Genomic DNA, 19,219 nt, shown 5'->3' on the forward strand with positions numbered 1-19,219 from the left:
CCCTCTTGTGGGAGTGGTAACAAGTTGTTCCATGGCATTTGAGTTTATAAATTCTAGGAACCTTTGGGCTAGGGTGTTGGAGCTAGAGTAATGCTCCCAGTCTATGGTTGGGTAGTTGAAGTCACCCAATATAATGGTGTTTGGAGAGACCTTCATATTTTCTAGTGTTCTCAGGAAGGCCGAGTAGGGTTCCTGGGTTTGGGAGGGTGGTCTGTAGCAGGCTATAAACTGGAAGGCAGTTTTACCCACTGTTAGTTGCACATGGATGGTCTCTGATGCTTCGTGCTGTGCCACCAACCTGGAGGTGTGGGTATCTTTGACGAATATTGATACTCCCCCTCCTTTTGTGGTTCGGTCCAAGTTTTGGGGCCGAAAAGCATGGTATGAGGTATAACCTGGTAGTGCTGGGGTGCTCTCTAGAGCCTTGAACCAGGTTTCTGTTACTGCACAGATATCAATGTTCTCCATGCTAAGGAGAGTTTCGAGTGCGTGCATCTTGAGGTTTAGACTTCTGGTGTTGAGTAGCATTACTCTTAGTTTCTTAACCCTTGTGATACCTATGGAGGTGGGTTTGTCTTTTGAGCCTTGCCTAAAAAAGGCACTATGGGGGTAGCAAGAGCCTTTGCCAATATCCGAAAGCCCAGAGTTGACAGGTGCAAGCCGTCCCTAGCGAAGCATCGTGGCTTGTCGAGCATGTCATCCCAGGCTGACAGGCATTGGATCTCCTTTGAATGACACCAATACTTAAACCAATTGTCGAAATTGATAATCTTGTCTTCATACTGTGGCATCATTCTTGGTGAGGGTAAGATGCTACTCAAGGTCAGGGTCATACCGGCCTGGGCTACATGCTCAGAGAGCTCCTCTATGTCTCTTTTCATGTAGTCCATGACTTTAACTCCTCCATATCAATGCGGTCTTGTATTTTGACAAAATGTTAGTTGGTCCCTTCTTCCTCAAAACATTGTAAAATTTATTTCAACACATTCAACATTTTATTTTAATTACATTGCAAAATTTATTTTACATTGTAAGATTTATTTAATACATTGCAAAAAAAGTTATGTACTCACGATAATGTACCATGTTTTCCATTTTCATTCTTAACTGTTGGATTCAGATTTGATCCACGTCTTCCAACTTGTAGAACACGGAAACTTCTTTTAGCCATACATACAACAGATCCTGTTTGCTGCCCATACAGTTATAAAGTTGTAAGGAATTATGACATAACAGAATCTGGGACTCAAACAAAGGAACAGCAGTTCCTTCAGTATCCTTCGATCTTTCCAGAAGTAACTGAAAGGAGGGGGTTGGTGAGTGGGATGTTGAGGAATAAAGAATATAAACAACACAGATGAAATGTTACATTGAGTACATAACTTTTTATCTGATGTTGTCATTTTCATTAATTTCTCAACTGTTGGAACAAACTTCCCAGCTACCTAAATCCAGGGAGGACACTAAGGAAGGATGAATGAGCAATAAAGGTATGAAGATTAGACCAGGCTGTAGTTGCACAAATATCATCCAAAGTCGTTCTAGACAAAAAGGCTGAAGAAGTTGCCATAGATCTGGTGGGATGGGCTTTTGGTGGTTTTGGTAAAGGCAAACCTGCTTTTTCATAAATGAATGTAATACAATCAGTCAACCACTTAGCTAAAGTTACTTTAGAAACTGGTTTTCCTAATTTTGATTCAGAAAAGGAAACAGATAATTGTTCAGATTTACTCAGTTCTTTGGTTCTGTGAAGGCAGAAACGTAACTGTCTATGAAAATCCAACAGATGTAACATATATTCTCCTTTGTTTGAGAAATGTGGAGAAAAGACTGGAGGGTTAATAACCTGATTAAAATTGCATTTTGGCACCACCTTCGGTAGAAAGGAAGGATTGGTCCATAAAGATATCCTACCCTTTTGAAAAATCAAATAAGGATGTTTAGATAACGGAGCCTGAAGTTCAGACACTTTTCTGGCAGAAGTAATAGCAACTAGGGAATCAGTTTTCCAGGTCAAAAATTGTAATTCACACTTGGCTGAAGGTTCAAAGGAGGGTTGGTTTAAGGCCTGTAAGATAATATTTAAATCCCAAGGGGGAGTAGAATCCTTTAAAGGAGGTCTAAGTAGACATGTTCCTCTAAAAAAGGGTTTGCAAAGCTTGGAGGAAGCTAAGGTAGAGTTATGTGAAATTAGAAATGGCTTTTAATTGTACTCTGAAAGCTGAGGAGCTAGCACCCTCATTGACAGTTGAAGCCAAAATGTCAAGAACCTTAGAAATCAGAGCTGAAAAGGTGTCTATATTCTTTTTATGTGACCAACAAACAAATATTTTTCATTTACGTTTGTAAACTTTTCTGTTGAGACTTTTGTGGGATAATAAAAGAATATGACAGACAGACAGGGGAGAATAACCTAGGCTGTCTAGCAATCAATGAAATGGAGAAACCATCTGGTCAACTTGAGGCCTGAAATGTCTGGATTAGTCATGTGTGTCAGATGAGACAGTAGGTCTGGAGATGGATCCAGTATCCAGGGTGGGTGTAGAAGATGAGGCTAAGGAAAGGGAAGCTAGATCTGTCGAGGCCAATAAGGTATAATAAGGATAACTGTGCTCATCAACTGAGATGCTTTCTGGAGAATCTTGGGAATGGGGTGAGGGTAGGAGGATAGGAGGGTAAGCATACAGGAGACTGGGGGCCAAGAGTGAAGTAGATTGTCTCTCAGGGACTCCCTACTGGGGGTATCAGAAAAAAGAACCTGCTGCACTTGTTGTTTAGGGGAGGTGCAAAGAGAACACAGCATGGTTGACCCCATCAACAGAAAATCCTCTCCACCACCTTCATGTTGAGAGACCACTTGTGAGGCATTAGAATAGACCTGCTCAACTTGTCTGCAAGCACAGTGGACTTCACCGGAATGTGTGTTGCTATCAGAAAATGATTCAATGAGATCCCCCATTGCCATACTTTCATAGCTTCTCAACAAAATGGGTAAGATCTGATTCCCCCATTTTTGTTGCTATACCAGACCACTAACATATTGTCCAACTGAATCTCAGTAGTCCTGGTTGGGAAAGAGTCATGGAAGGCCTGGAATGCTAGGAGGACAGCTCTCATTTCCAGGACATTGATATGCATGTAGGCCTTTTCAGGGGGACCATGTGCCTTGGACCGTTCTTCCCAAGAAGTGTCCCCTCACCCAATCTGAGAGGTATCCATGGTCACTGTGGCCTTGGGTTGAGGGAAAACAAAGGGCTGGCCTTCCCGGTTTCAACAGAGAAGGCAATTTTTTCAAGTTTGCACTATTTTGACTTGACTGGGTAAAGGTTGTTGGAGAATAGACCACTGAGTTGTGATTGTCCATTGAAGGATTCTCATGGATCCCAGTTCTTGGAGTATCAGATACACTGAAAGAGAGGACCTCTGAATGATTTTTTTTACCTAGGACTAAATTGATTGAATTTGAGACAGAGGGAGAGAAGCTATATGAGTGATCATATTGAAAAGAGCACCAGTGAATTACAGTGTCTGAGTTGAACTGAGTTGATATTTATTGTAAACTGACCAAAATCCCCAGATGAGATCACGGCAGGAGTAATTAGTCCCATGCTTGAATTAGTTGATGCCTTTTCTGAGTGGTCAGGAGCCAGTGGTCCATATTAGGCAGCACTCAGAATCCCCACAGTCTCAAGTGACCTGTAACTACTGCCATGCATTTGGTAAACACCCTCGAGGCTTTGGTGAGACCAAAGAGCAGTGCTCTGAATTAGTAATGAGTGGCTCCAAGCCAGAAGCATAGACATCTTCTGGATTGTCTGTTCATTTTGATATGATAGTATGTATCCTGAAGATCTATCAAGCACATCCAGTCATCATTGTGCAGAAACAGCAAAATGGACTGAACTGTGGCCATCCAGAACTTTCTATGCTGTACTGATCAGTTTAGTTTGCTGTGATCCAAGATTGTTCACCAGTCCCCTGTCTTTTTTGGCCCTAAAAAGAATGATGAATAAGTTCTGGACTATTTGTGGTCTAGGGGGCCCTCTTGGATAACTCTTTTTTCTAGCAGGTTGTTAATTTTCAGTTTTGTTGCTTCCCTCTGACTGGGGGGAACACTGGGGATTTTGTTTGATGCTAGAGGGGTGGATGGGAAAATAGTATTATATAACCTCTGGATATTATTTCTGCACCCAAGAATCTTTTATTTCTAGCCAAGCTATCTTGTGCAGAGGTAAATTACCCCAACTCCCTCCAGAGAGGGACAGCTGGACCTCCTTTCAGGAACACTGATAGGATCTGTCAGAGAATGTATCTCTAGATCCCTGATTATGGGGACCACCTCTGCCACGGGGAGGAGTTCTTCCATGGGAGTTCCTCCCTCTGCCCTGGTGGAACTATTTCCACATAAATCTTGGTAGGGACGCTGGGGGTTTTTGAACCACATTTTCTGTTCACTCCACTGGTTCCTAAAAAAGGTCCATTGAGGGGTCAAAAACATACACCTACAGTTGACAGGGTTTTCCCTTCCTGCTCACACCTAGAGAGGGTATCTTTTACTCTGGTGCCAAATAAAGAGGTTTCATGAAGGGGTCCCACAAAATCACACAAGTGCAGCCAGGCATGTCTGCTGAAGGAAATGCCTGAACCCACCACCCATGAGATACCTTCAGCAGTGTGGCAGATAAACCTCATGAACAAACTTGAAATAGACTGAAGGGTAGCCAACTGCAAGGGAATAGTAGTCTCTACCTCAAGGATATGATCCCAGAGAGGCATTTGGAAACTTCCTTAATCAAATCTCTTTGGAATCTCGTAAAATGAGTCAAGTAATTCAGCAAACTAAGTGTGAAGGTTGCTGAAACATTGACATGTTTCTCAAACGTGTCAGGCACCCTAGACTCCCTGTTGGAGGGGTGAACAGAGTAACTTTGTTCTGTCAATTCCTTCTTAGTGGCTGCTACTACAACCATAGCATCAATGGGAGCTCCTTTACTCCTGTATGGTCTATCCTTAGGTGGTGCCAGGATCCCATCTGGTCTCTTAGGGATTGGCTCAGTCATGTCAGGCTACTTCCATGCCTGTCTAGAGACTAAATCAATGAGCTCATCAACAGGTCACCCAGGAGGTAGATGGGCCAGCTCCAAAGGCCTCCAGGAACATGAACTCCTCTTGGGCAGAGTTATTGAGCACCAACCACCCCTTTGTTTTAGGAGTTCTAAGACATTTCAAGAGGAGTCATCACTGGGTGGTGATCTGGGTGACCCTTTCCGTTAATCAACGTTCATGTCTGCAGCGACAGACTCTTGTGATGAGCCTACATGACTCCTTTTACATTTCCTCTTCTGAGGAGCCTCCTCAGTGGAATATTCTGGGGAGCTATTGGAAGAGATTACTATACCCTATTGGGTGGTCTGGAGACTGGTTTGGCCTGGCTGTCCCCAGGGAACAGATGACTGAGGCTCTGGATGCAGAACCAAATGGGACTAGATAGCTGCAGCCGATTAGGGAAATGAAGCCTAAATTCCGGGAATAGAGAAAGCTCACTCTACTACCTTGAAGGCAGAAAATCTTAGAGAAAGAGACACCAATGGATCCAATAAGACAGACTTTCAGACTGTCGGTTCCATGCTACAAGAAAACAGGCTGCTTGAGGAAGGAGTCAGAGCCAAGCTGTCCAGCATTGATGCTCTGAGGAGTAGAGATGCCTTCAACAACTTCATAGTCAAATCCAACACCCAAGATCTGGCACCAACACTACAACTCTCAGAATATTCTAGCTCCGAAGTACTTAGTGGTGGACCATTCAGAGACATCATCAGAGTCGAAGATGCCAGCATCTTCAGATCCAAGGCACACGACTCCAGGGTGTTCGGATCCAATGGCTCCAAAACCAGAGGTATGATTGGAAAAGGAGTCAATATAGGAGGTGTAGTACTAACAAGGATCTCCGGACCCAATAAGGTTGGAGCTGGAAGAACTCTCATTTGTATCTGCATCCTGAGAAACTCCCTCATCATCCTGTCCACATTGACTACTATAAGGATCTTGGAAGATCAAATGGATGAGGCCATGGTTGAAGGTCTTGAATGGTGCCATGGAGATTGTGGCAAAAGGGGCAATGGGAGCCAAGATATAATTAGATCCTGCACTGAATGAGGCAAATGGATCCATGGTGATGTATCAGCTTTAGATTTTGGATCCAAAGCTGGCAGATCCTACTTTTTGGCTTGTTTAAGAGGAGGCTTGGATAATGGAGTCAAAGTAGCAGATGTTGTCAGAGTTAGAGATCTCTTACAACATTCTTTAGTTTGAGAATCTCCTTTTTTCTATGAAATTTTGGGGGTTTGAGCCTCAGAGGTTGTAGATGCAGGAAACCCCTAAGAATCGACTTTTTCTTTTGGTCTATCAAAGCACAGGTGTTAAACCTTTTACACATATCACAGTCAGATTCCAGGTAAGAAGGCCCTAAGCAATAAACGCACTCTGAATGTGCATTAGAGTTGGGTATTTTGTTGCCACAGGCCATGAATTTTTTTAAAACCTGATGGTTTGTCAGACATAATAAGGAGAAAGGAAGAAAAAGTTAGAAAAACAAATTAGTAGATAGTAAAGGCAAGGAAATACCAGCAATGGTCAATAAAAGAGGAGTACTAAATGCTACTAAAACAGTGACAGGATACCAGCAATGGTATTAGGAATGTTGTAAGAGTATTAAGAAAAATGGGAACATATTTAGAGGGAACTGTCAAAAACAAATGGAGGAAATAGGAGTGAAAGATATAGAAATTACTGGAATTATATGTCATAAAATAGTTAACTCACAAAGAACTATTAGGGCTCACTCGAGAGTTTACAGCAACTACATCCAAACTCTATGGTGGCAAATAAGATCTGAGGTGTAAGGTGATGAGGGCATTATGGATAAATGGAAGAGCTTGAGAGTGTCAATGTTCTACAAGCTGGAAGAAGTGGCCGAATTGGATCCGAACCTAACAGATGAGGAACGAATGAAAACGATAACATCAGATTTTATTTTAATACATTGTAAAATTTATTTTAATTGGATTCTGCCTGACATTGTTGATATTGTATAAGTTAAAAGATTTTGTTTGTACTAAATATACTGGAGCTTTTCCCCTGGGCCTCTGCTGAAAAGGGGCCTTTGTGCACAGCTGGACTTCCCCGGTCAATAAAAGTAAAATAAACAAAATAAACAGGTTACCCAATTCCTAGATTCTACTGTCTAGAAGTTAGAATCTTTAGAGCATTCTCTTCCCCTTACATTACATCTGCCTGATGGCAAAAGGAGGTAGTAAGCTTACCTAGTCTGCCCTGACTTCCTGCTATTCATCTTTTCCACCTACCCAAACCCCCTTGAATGTCTCTGTGGATTCCCAGCACATCACCAATTCAGGCAATCCATTCCTTAGTTCTAAAACTCTCTCACTCTCTGAAAACATACTTTCAGAGATGCAGGGAATAGTCAGCCCATGCAATGCCAACAAACGTTTTTAATATAATCTAACATCACCAGGCTTCAGGTTGGAGCTTATTTAAAAATTCAGTAATTGTGAGGGAGTGCAGGTCATTCACACAGCAGCGCAGCCACATTGAAGTGTACTTCTGAGATGGATGAGTGAAAAATATTAAAATAAGTACAAAACCTATTGCAGGTAAAAGTGCCAAAGGTAAGTCAATCCTGCCTATGCTGTCAGTGGTACTTTACCAGAACATAGAGGGAATGATATTCTTTTATTCTGTTGATATTTAATGAAGGTATTATCAAGCCAAACTCTGGACCCAGGCCTGACCTGAGAACTGCGTGACATGAATATCACTAGCTAATACTTGGCATATACAGAAGTGCAACTATGAACAGGTCTTATATCATTTTCAAAAAAAAAAAAAACAACATAAAATGTGTTATATACCTTGATGAGCATGTCAATTTATTACTGACTCCTACAGCTCCTTCAAGCAAAAATAAAATATGAAATTAAACAATAAGGAAAAGTTGTAGCTGCTATCTTACAAAAATAAGTACAAATTCCTCTGTTTTATCCTCAGCTGATGGAGGGATGAGGAAAGAATAAGCTCCAGGCTGAAGAGCACTAAAAATTAACAACATCCTTCTTTCTAAAACATTTCTCTTAACATAACTGATTGTGATAGAAAACGTCTCCTACAAAGAAAACTAGAAAGAATAAGGCCACTTCAGAAGACAAGTCTCCATTTTCATTTATTTGGTCACTTAGGAGTTGCATGGATAATAGCAATTAATTATAAGTGAATTATATCCCATTTACCAGAGTTTGATACCCAATCTTTCTACATAACCAGACCAGTGCCAACAGGTTTTTATACATAGGGAGAATTACCTGGTTATCAAAATAATAAAAAAGACGTGTTTACCAAGTTTGTGGATGACTGTATGTTGCGTGCTGTCACTGACTCCCCAATTGATGTTAACATACTGCAAGAGGGTCTCACAGCTACAAATAACTGGTGCCAAAGTCATGATCTTAAGTTAAATTCAAAAAAATTTATTATTGTACCATTCAGCAAAAACATGGCCCCTACTGATTACCACATCAACTGCAATGCCCTAAGCACACAACCTGTAGTGAGACACCTGCATACTCAGGTTGACAACAATCTCACATTTGACCACCATATGGTGGCGGTGGTCAGAAAATCCTTTTACTTGGTTCATCTTATAAGTAAAGGGACTACATCCAGAAAAAAGGAAGTTATTATCTCTTTGTACTCCTCCCTTATTAGACCTATGACTGAGTATAATGCCCCGTTTGGTATGTACCTCTCCAAATACTTGCACCAAATGGAAAGGCTACAGAAATACATCACAAACAGAATCCATGGCCTCCAACACCTGTCCTATGCGGACAGGCTTAAATCATTATAACGCTACTCGGTATCATACAGATTGTTCAGAGGTGATCTGTGTCTTGCCTTTAAGGCAATATCGGACCCTGCCCTACAAGAGATGCAAACTTTTCCATAAGTGTAACTCCTCGCACATTACCCACTCAATAGGCCTAAATCTAATTTGCAACATCAACAAAACCTGCTGGAGAGACAGGTTTGTCTCCCAGAAGTGCCCTGTCTCTGGAATAGACTTTCCATATATGTCAAACAGAGTACCTCATTGGCCCGCTCCAAAAGCAACCTTGATGAGTGGATGGGAAACTATAAATTTATTCCACCTTTGTCCCTCATTGACAGGGGTGACAGGTGCGGACTGAGGTTTCTTTTTTGAGGATAAACTCTTGGATAGGCTTGTAAGGGCCCCAGGGACATTAGCCAAGTAACCTCATATGATCCTATGATCCTTTAGTACACTCTATGATGTTAGTACACTCTATGATGATACCTTAGAATAGTGAAGGAATAAGATTGTCTTGTTCTGTGGCCATTTGATAATTCAAAGAAAAAGGGCTAGACATGGGAAACCGATGTTAAAAGAAGACACCAAAGAAAATAATAGTCAGCTCTATGGCATTTTTCTTTCATAGGATCATAGGAGCATAAGAATTTACTAGGCTAATGGATCTAGGGCCCTTACAAGCCTAGCCAAGTTCTTACCTTTATTTCCATGATAAGCACACATTGCCCCTGTCCAAGAGGGACACAGGTGGAACACCTGGAGTGAATTTACGGTCAGCCATCCAAACGTCCATTGGTTTCTTCAAATGTATATCTGGCTTACTTCCCTATTTATAACTCAGAAGTAAGAAAAATGATCTTCCACAACCTTATATTATGAGAAAAATGAGTCTAATGGTATGGACATCACCTTGTGAACCAACCCAAAATTTTAAATGTGGGGACTTGGACCAGAAATAACAAAAATGAATCAGAGGTGCCATTTTAGAGCATATGTGTTGGCATGGATTACCCTGTTGAACTGAAGGTAGATGTGCTGATGGTTCCTGAAATACAGATTAAAAATAATTACAGCTAAATAATTAAGCAAATTTAAAAATACTTTCAGCTAAATAAGTAATTTTCCATAGACTTGTTAAAGTAAAAAAATAAAGCCCAGATGAATGCTTTCATCTGCTATGAGGCTTCAACAGATAGTAGGCTTAAAACACAACTTGAATCCATAACAAGTTCTTTTATTACAACATGTTTGGTCTGGCTATAGTGGGAAGCCATACGTATTGGTATTCCACTCAAAAGCTTGTTGCCACAAACCTATTTACAGGTGGAGACAAAGTTGAATGCATCTGCCAATTAGATGCATAAGTCAATCAGCATGGAAGCAATTGTGGAGTGGGTGGAATTTCTGTTTGTGTCCGGTGGGGGCTACCTTTATGGCCTTGCACAATGAACCACATGTGCAGTTGTGAATAAAATGCATTTATGTAACCATCAAGGTTACACAAGGGCTTTTCATCCAGTAAAAAGGAGGTCATTGTCCCACTGTACTCATCCCTCATTAGACCTATTATAGAATACAATGCCCCATTTGGTATGTACCTCTCAAGACATCTGCAACAACTGGAAAGGCCGCAGAAATACCTTACTAAAAGAATCACAGGCCTAAAGCAGATGCCCTACGCTGACCGCCTTAAAAAACTCCAGCTATACTCTGTTGCATATCGTCTACTCAGAGGCGATCTCTGCTTAACATACAAGGCCATGTCAAACCCACAGCTGTTGGACATGCTACACTTAAAGAAATCCCAATCCCTCAGAGCCACACGTTCCAGGGATCTAAACCTTGTCATCACAATAAACAAAACATGCTGGAGGGATAGGTTCCTGACCAAGAGACTCCCCAGACTCTGGAATAGATTGCCCATACATGTCAAGCAGAGTGCCTCTTTGGCCCTCTTCAAAAGGAACCTTGACGATTGGATGGGAGAAAGGAAATTCATCCCAGGGATCACGTCAGTCACCCTGATAGACAGGGGTCCAGGGAAGTAAATAGTGTGGGAAGAAATAGCCAGGGAATTGTTATGGCTAGGCTTGTATAGGCCCTAGGGCTGATAGCCTAGAACCAACCTATGACCCTATGAACCTATTAGTGAAAACAAGAACAGAGTGTGCACATCATTCAGTGCATAACCCTTAATGAATTAGGGACAAATCTCAACTAAATCAGGGACAAATCCAGAAATATAAAGTTGCCTTATAAAATTTCAGTACAATTAACTTGAGACATTTTCAGAGTAAAAAATGTCAATAAATATACATTTTTCTGAAGTAAAAGACGTATGTAACTGTAAGTACTCTCACTGTTTATTAAGTGTAATTCACCATCTTTTCTCTAAAACTCTCCTGTTGTAAGAAGGATTAAGGACATAGTTAAATATGAGTCATAATCAGGGTCATTCCTGAAAATCAAGGACAGTTGAGGAGCATGATTCAGTGTTACTTGAAAAATCTAATACAGAAGGCTTTTTATACTGATGGAGGTTTTCTGACCAATCTCTCTTCAGAAAGTCATAGGTATTGCCTATAGCTATGCGTTGCAGCAGTTTGAATTGTCTAACATTGGCTTTTTAATACCCTCTTATTTTATCATCACTCTTAAAGTAGACAGTTTTTCAGACTGATACTTCACAACGGCACAGTCCTGTAAAAGTCAACTGCTCTTTTATTTTGGGGGGGAAAGTTGTATGAAATAAGAATCCCCATTTCAACAGGTGAATATACAAGCAAAACCAAATTTAATATGCTCAGTGTAACAGGCTAGCAACTTTAATTTTGATTTTTAAACATAATCTTCTGGATTTGATTTTTAAACTAACACAAATGATGTGTATACTCTCTGTTCTTGCTTTTATGGTTATATAAAGGTTATATAAATGAGTTTTATTCATAACTGAAAAAGTGCTTCATTGGACCATAAAAGGAGCCCCCACCGAATCCAAACTAAAACTACACCCTCTCCACACTTCCTTACGTGCTGATTGACCTGGGCATCTAATTGATGATACTTCCTACTTTGACTTCATATGTAAACAGGGATGCAGCATCAAGCTTTTTGATTAGATGCCCAGTACCCAGGGCTTTCCTACATACCTCTCAACCTCTTAGATCAAGAAATCTGGATAATGCCACAAATAATAGGGGGAACAAAGGACCAAAAATAGAGACACTTTTTAAATATTGCTCTTACAAACTTAGAAAGTTGACAGAATAACAGGTTTTGCATTAACATGAATTTTCTGATGGATATTAAGTCTGAAAATCAAATGGCTGCCATTATTTTCTGACTTCAGTCCTCAGTAATTTGCCGGAAAACTACAATTTTATGAGAAATGGTCCAAAAATATAAGTAAAAAATCTGGACAGTTGAGAGCTATGCGCTCCCTCTATGGCCGAACCAAACATGTTGTAACAAAAGATCTTATAATTTGCATTTAAGACACTATAATGTTACAAATAATATGGGTACAGAAAGTGCTTACTTTCTGGTGAAGTCTTGTAGCAGACAAAAGTGCTCATCTAGAATTAAAAAAACAGAGTTCCATTTTACCTTCTCAACAGGTCTGCAGAAAATTATTTAAATATTTAGTTGGATGTAATTTTGCATTTACTGAATTCTTTAGCTGGACATATTTTTGAGATGTCTTATTGAAAACAGCAATGGATCCACCTTCTGATCAACAGCGCACCAACTAGAAGTCTGTGACATGGCCCTTCTGGTTCAAACTTACATTATGGTGATATTTGACATATTTTTAAAGTCAGTGATATTCCTGATAATTCAAAGTGGGAGAATACTAAAACTATCCCTATATACAGCATATTGTGTCATCAAATACCACAGCAGAATACAAAAAGAGAAGAAAATTGTGTCACATTTTCATGCAATAATAGGTTCATAGGTAGGTACTAGGCTATTAGCCCTAGGGCCTATATAAGCCTAGCCAAAAAGGTACCCTGGCTTTCGCCACCCAAGAAAATTATTTTCCTGTGCCCCTGTCAAGCAGAGCCACAGAAGTGATCCCTGGGGTGAATTTCCTATTTCCCATCCAATCATCAAGATTTTTCTTGAAGAGTGCTAATGAGGAGCTCTGTTTGACAAAGATAGGTAGTCTGTTCCAGAGTATGGGAAGTCTCTGGGACAGGAATCTATCCCTCCAGCATGTTCTGTTTATTGTGGTGACAAGGTTTAGGCCCCTAGAGCATGTAGCTCGGAGTGATTGGGATTTCTTTAAGTGGAGCATGTCCAACAGCTTTGGGTTTGACATAGCTTTATATTTTAGGCAGATATCACCTCTGAGTAGGCGATATGCGATGGAGTAAAGCTGGAGTTTTTTGAGACGGTCTGCTAGGGCATCTGTTTGAGGCCAGTAATCCTCTTTGTGAGGTATTTCTGTGGCCTTTTCAGTTGTTGTAGATGTCTTGTGAGGTACATACCAAAAGGGGCGTTGTACTCTATAATGGGTCTAATGAGTGATGAGTAGAGGGGAACAATGACCTCTTTTTTTCTGGATGAGAAACCTTTTGTGATGAGGTGAGCCACGTAGAAGAATTTCCTGACCACTGTGGCGATGTGATTATCAAAGGAGAGACTACTATCCACCTGTGTCCCAAGGTCTCTTATCACATTTTCGGCATTAAATAGACTACCACTTATGTGGTAGTTCATGGGTACAGAGTTTTTACCAAAGGGGATGACAATACACTTTTTGGCATTTAGCTTCAGGCCATGGCTTTGACACCAGGCATCTGTCTCAGTGAGGACCTTTTGTAGTATGTCCAGATCGTTAGGAGTTTTGATTATGGCTCCTAGTTTGCAGTCATCTGCAGACTTTGTTAGCCAAAGACCTTCTGTGTTAGCCTGTACTTCAGAGAAGTAGGTACCAAACATGAGAGGACCCAGGACTGCACCCTGTGGTACTCCACTTGTCACTGGTCTGAAGTCGGATTTGGAGTCTGCTACTTTCACAGTGTGGGTTCTGTCCGTGAGCCAGTTGGCAACCCATCTTGTGACATAGGGACTTATACCTAGTTTAGTGAGCTTATCTATAATTCCAGAGTGGGGGATGGTGTCGAAAGCCTTGGTGAGAGCTAGATATGCTGTGTGAACCACCTTACCCTCATCTATGACTTTGGTGACCACTTCAAAGAAGTCAATCAGGTTTAGGAGACATGATCTGCTATTTACAAACCCGAACTGGGTAGGGTCCAGAGTTTGGAGATTACCAATATCTTTGTTTATGAGTTCCATGATGATACGTTCCATGGCCTTGCAGACCAGGCTCATCAGACTAATGGGGCGGTAGTTCCCGGGGTCCATCGTGGCTCCCCTTTGTGGAGTGGGATAACTGTCATGGTGCACCATTCAGTGGGCACAAAGCCTGAGGTGAGGCTATGATTGAACATGGTACTTAGGTAGGGTATCAGTTCATTCTGTAGTTCGCATAGAACGCAGCCTGGGATATTGTCAGTTCCCATGGATGCTGTGTTCTTGGCTTTGGAAAGTGTGTTTTTTACCTGTGCAGCCGTGATTACAGGAACTTTGCATTCTTCCGGTATAGAGATGGGCCCTCTAGGGGGTGAGAGGGGGGTAAAGTTAGCACTGAACCTATCTGCCAGGATGTTGGCAATATCAGTTGGTTCTGTATATTTAATGCCATTGTGCTGTAACTCAGAGCAGATCTGAGTGTTGCCATTGGGATTCTTGACATAGCTATAGAATGCTTTGTGGTTGTCTTTAGAGTCAGTGGCAATTTTGTTTTCATAACTAGCCTTGGAGGATTTTATGAGGGATCTCAGCTTCTTACTGAGGTTGACCAGGGAGTTCCTCCAGTCATGGATTGTACTCTTTCTTTTTGCAACAATTTCTTTCTTCTGTTGTAGAGTTTGTTTATGGCAGAGGACCACCAGATTGGCTTCCTTTTTTTGGAGCATAGCATCTTGGTTCTATTAGGGATAGCATGATCCATGCACTCATGTAAGTGCTTATAAAGTGCATTTGTGTAGGATTCAGCAGTCGTACCTCTATTGTCCATCTGCATGGGTGTCATGAAGTTTGCCACTTCTGTCTTAAGAAGTGTGAAGTTGGCTTTGGAGAAGTTTTTTACGGTGGTTTCCCTAATTGGGGGTGGGGGCAGGGGGTGGATTTCTAGGGTGATTAGCTTGTGGTCGGATCTGACCAACGAGGAATTGACCTCTGGTGTGGAACACCGGTTGCCCATGTTGGTAATGACCAGGTCTAGGATATCGCTGCCCCTGGTGGGGGTGTGAATAAGGTGATCCAAGGTGCTGGAATTTATGAATTTCAGAAAATGTTGAGCAAAAGAGTTGGTACATGAGTAGTTTTCCCAGTTAATGGTGGGGTAGTTGAAATTGCCCATTATTAGGGTGTTGGGTTTTACCCTAATACTTTCCAGTGATCAAGAAATGAGGAGTGGGAATCCTGGGACATGGTGGGGGTCTGCAGCAAGCTACAATTTGAACTGCGATCTTGCCCAGAGTTAGTTGCACTTGGATAATCTTGGATGCATTATGCTGTGCAACTAGTCTGAAGGTGTGGACATCCTTAATGAATATGGACACGCCTCCATCTTTAGTGCTTCATTCTGGGTTAGGTGGCTGAAAGGTGTGGTATAAATTATAGCCTGGTAACGGAGGGGTGCTCTATGGAGCTTTGAACCAGATCTCTGTCACTGCACAGATGTCGATGTTCTCAATGTTAAGGAGTGCCTCGAGTGAGTGCATTTTGAGGTTTGGACTTTTAGCATTGAGTAGCATTACCCTCAGATTTTGCTTGCTTGTACCTGTTACGGTGGTGAATTTGTCATTTGAACCTTGCCTAAAAAAGGCACTATAGAGGTGGCAAGAGCCTTAGCCAGTATCCGGAATCCCAAGGACGACAGGTGCAGGCCATGTCTGGCAAAGCATCTCTGGCAATAACAGTGTCAACTGCTGAGTTTTTTTTTCATCTTTAAAAATAACAAATACCATGGTTTTCTCTCTCCTGCTTTCTAATTAAAAGTCTGTAAACTATTACCTTAAAATCTTCATCAATTAGGAAATCACAGCCAATGAGATCAAAGTAACCCAGTTTGCAATCAAGCTTTGATTTTACGGCCAGAAAACATTGCATCATAATCTGCTGCATCCGTTTCTGTAAGATCAAAGAAAAGCAATTGATGTTTTTTTTTGTTTTGTTTTATTCGCATCTGTAAATTCATAGAATTAGAGATCTGACAAATTCTGCTTCCAGTTTTTGCACAGTATTGGGCAAATATAAATCATCTGCATAGCAAACAACCTGTTAAACTTATATACATTTCAAATGTCTGGATTTTGACATTCCAGATGTCAGGACATAATATTTCCTCGTCACCTTCTCAGATTTAGATTTCACTCTTTGTTTACAAGAATCTGACTTTAAACAATAATACTATATTACAGAGGCAACAGACCAACACAGTGACATGTAGATGGAGAGCCAAGTTTGATTCCTGCAGTTACCCCTTAACAATGCAGTGATCAGTAAGCCACTGAAACATTCTATCTTCACAATATGGTTCTGATAGTAATGTTTAGCTGTTTCCTGCTCTGAAACTTACAAATAAATTAGGTTTAATTTTTCTGTCTGGATCACAGTTAAAATATCTGATGTTATTGCTTCTTAATATTTTCTACAACATACATTCTAAGCAAAAAAAGGTTGCTAAAATACAGCACAGATCAAGGCATATGCAGCTGTCCCATTGCAGAAAGTGAAAAAAAAACATTCTCTGTGAGGGAAAGGAATTCATTTCTAGTCTGTAAGTGGGGAAGCCATAAGACAGACTACCAACTTCTGACATAATTATCAGACTGTCTTTATCTTTCCTAGAACTAGTTAACTGCTTTCCCCCATGCCCTGGTATCAAACTGCTAATTTATAGCAAAACAAAAACCTATAACTTGGACTGTAGCAAACTGCTATTTGTGTATTTTTGTTTTCATTTGATAATATATTTATCCAAGGCCTGGTTCCCATTTTCACTGAAGTCTCAAAGGGGAAAATCTTTAACTTGTCATGTAACATTTTACACGACAGTTACACACTTACAAATTAAATGTACAGTTAATAATATGACATGGCATAGTATTTGCTATCATAGCTTTTACTTTAATATAGTAAATACACTGTAAGCACAAAACAGATATTATAAAACATTATAGCAAAATGTAAAGGTGCAACTCCCATCTACGAATACTTAAGAAGCAGCCACTTAAATATATGTATTGAAATATACCAACAGAAAGATATATAAAAGTAGATTCAACAAGTAATGCTAATGTAGAAAAGTACATATAAAGATTACATATGCGCTTGGATTTAAACTATATTGTACTTATAATTTTAAGCAGAATTAAAGAAAGATCTGACTGTTGAGTTCCTGATATTCGAGTACAGATTGCATCCATACCATCCATTTTCTAAAGCACGTGTCTTATAGGCTGAGCAGGGTAGATTAGACTTCCCTGTATCTTGCTGCTGTCCACAGGTCATCCTGCTGGATATCTAGGAATTTTGTGGGATAGTTGAGGCATATAATCCCTCCCAAATGCCCTGTGTCTGCCCCATAGCTTCCTTACTGTGGGCTGCATCTGGTACACCTCTCTTAGATGGTAGCAAGGGGAGGCATGCTCACACTTTGCTCAAACTACTTTAACTGAAACTGGAAAGCAGCAGTTGCACTTTAAGATCTTCCTAGAATGTTGAGCTCCTCTTTCTGCCACGGAGAGAGCTTCTTACAATGGAAAGAAAACTTCATTGTTTCTTTTTGTATACATGTCAGTACCCAAAGGTGGTGACCATACATGAGGACGAGGACACAGCTAGAAGGAGAGTTTTCCTTATGACTGAGGTCTCAGTTCATCAACACTGTCCCATAAAACACCTGCAGTGCTGCTGTCCCTGCATCTGATCCACTGGTCAGGGCCTACTCATGGTCAAATGGGGCCGTACACAGGGTGAGGGATTGGGGCCCCCCCCGGGCAACCATTCTAGTGTCTCATTACTTGGCAATGTCTCCCAGTTACCATAAACAGTGTTCGAACCTCGGTGTGCATACTGTTTTCTTCTTTACTTCTTCAGTGAGTACAGTGACTTGGATTTAATTTAAAACTTGTTGTTTCAAATTTTATAGCACAAACACTGATAGCCATTTGCTAAACAAAACAATACAGTCTCACAATGAAAACAGACTTAGCATGAACAACAGTAAACTTGTCTGCACTTGAAACTTACATTCATTGAAATGGCTTTGAAACCCACATCCATAGAAAATGTAGCTGGCCAGTGGAGGATTAAGTTTACCTTTGGGCTGTTTTCAAACTATGGGCCCCTTGCACACATTTTAGGACCATGCATACATGTGTGAGTCCCTTGATTCACTTTATTGACTGTATTAAATTATATTCCTTGTATAATGCAGCTCCCTTGATTCACTTTATTGACTGTATTAAATTATATTCCTTGTATAATGCAGCTCCACTTTTTAGAATGTGTGTTCAAATGTGTAGTTTTGGGCATTTTTCCAGTAAGCAATGAAATAAAGTGTGTGAAACAGTAAAGACAAAACTACCCATTTCAGAATATTTCAACCATAAAGACCACTCAAACTTTTGTTGTTGCAATCCATGCATATCAGTCAATGTGCAGAATATCTGCAGAAGTAAAAGTCATCTGAATTCTATATCTACTAAAGAGGCTGCTACTGGCAAACAACTGTGTATTTCAATGTTTCATCTATAGATTCAATGTCTGCTGCCCTTGAGCAATAAATAGCCCATGTTACATTACACCTTCGCTTGGGGGTAGTGCTCCCAACAAAAATGATAAAAAAATAAATAAAAAAAAAGTGCAAAAGTACAGGTTAAGGTAAAAAAAAAATAGTAAAAAATAAACTTTCATCAAATGAAATTAAGAGGTTTTGTCCTACACTGGGGACTTCATCAGAATACTCAATAAAAACATGACTTTCTTTTATAATATTCCTTTCCTCGCTTTGAAGAAACATAGCCCAAATAATTGAGGGTTACAGCAGAACATTTTAACCATTACTATGATTTGAAAAACATACAAAAATACAAAAGATAAAATGAAAACTTCCACTCCAGTGCCTAAGCATAGTATGTCACTAAATAAGTATTATCTTCTAAAATTCCGAGTGCTCGATAAATAAAAGGTTAAAAAAATAGTTTTAACACTTTAACACAATAATACATT

At 40.4% G+C, this 19,219-nt stretch overlaps 1 protein-coding gene across 1 annotated transcript in view; it reads right to left on the reverse strand.

The window, feature by feature from the left end:
- The window catches only part of TTLL10 (tubulin tyrosine ligase like 10), a 750,762-nt gene that overhangs the window by 187,842 nt on the left and 543,701 nt on the right, over nt 1-19,219 (reverse strand). The window contains exon 7 of the mRNA XM_044063591.1: nt 15,998-16,114. Coding sequence (XP_043919526.1) covers nt 15,998-16,114 — 117 coding nt within the window. The remainder of the gene's footprint in view (nt 1-15,997; nt 16,115-19,219) is intronic.

Source organism: Protopterus annectens, chromosome 2.part1, assembly GCF_019279795.1.
Source record: "Protopterus annectens isolate FY-2018-M chromosome 2.part1, PAN1.0, whole genome shotgun sequence".
In the NCBI taxonomy this organism is placed as follows: Eukaryota; Metazoa; Chordata; order Ceratodontiformes; family Protopteridae; genus Protopterus; species Protopterus annectens.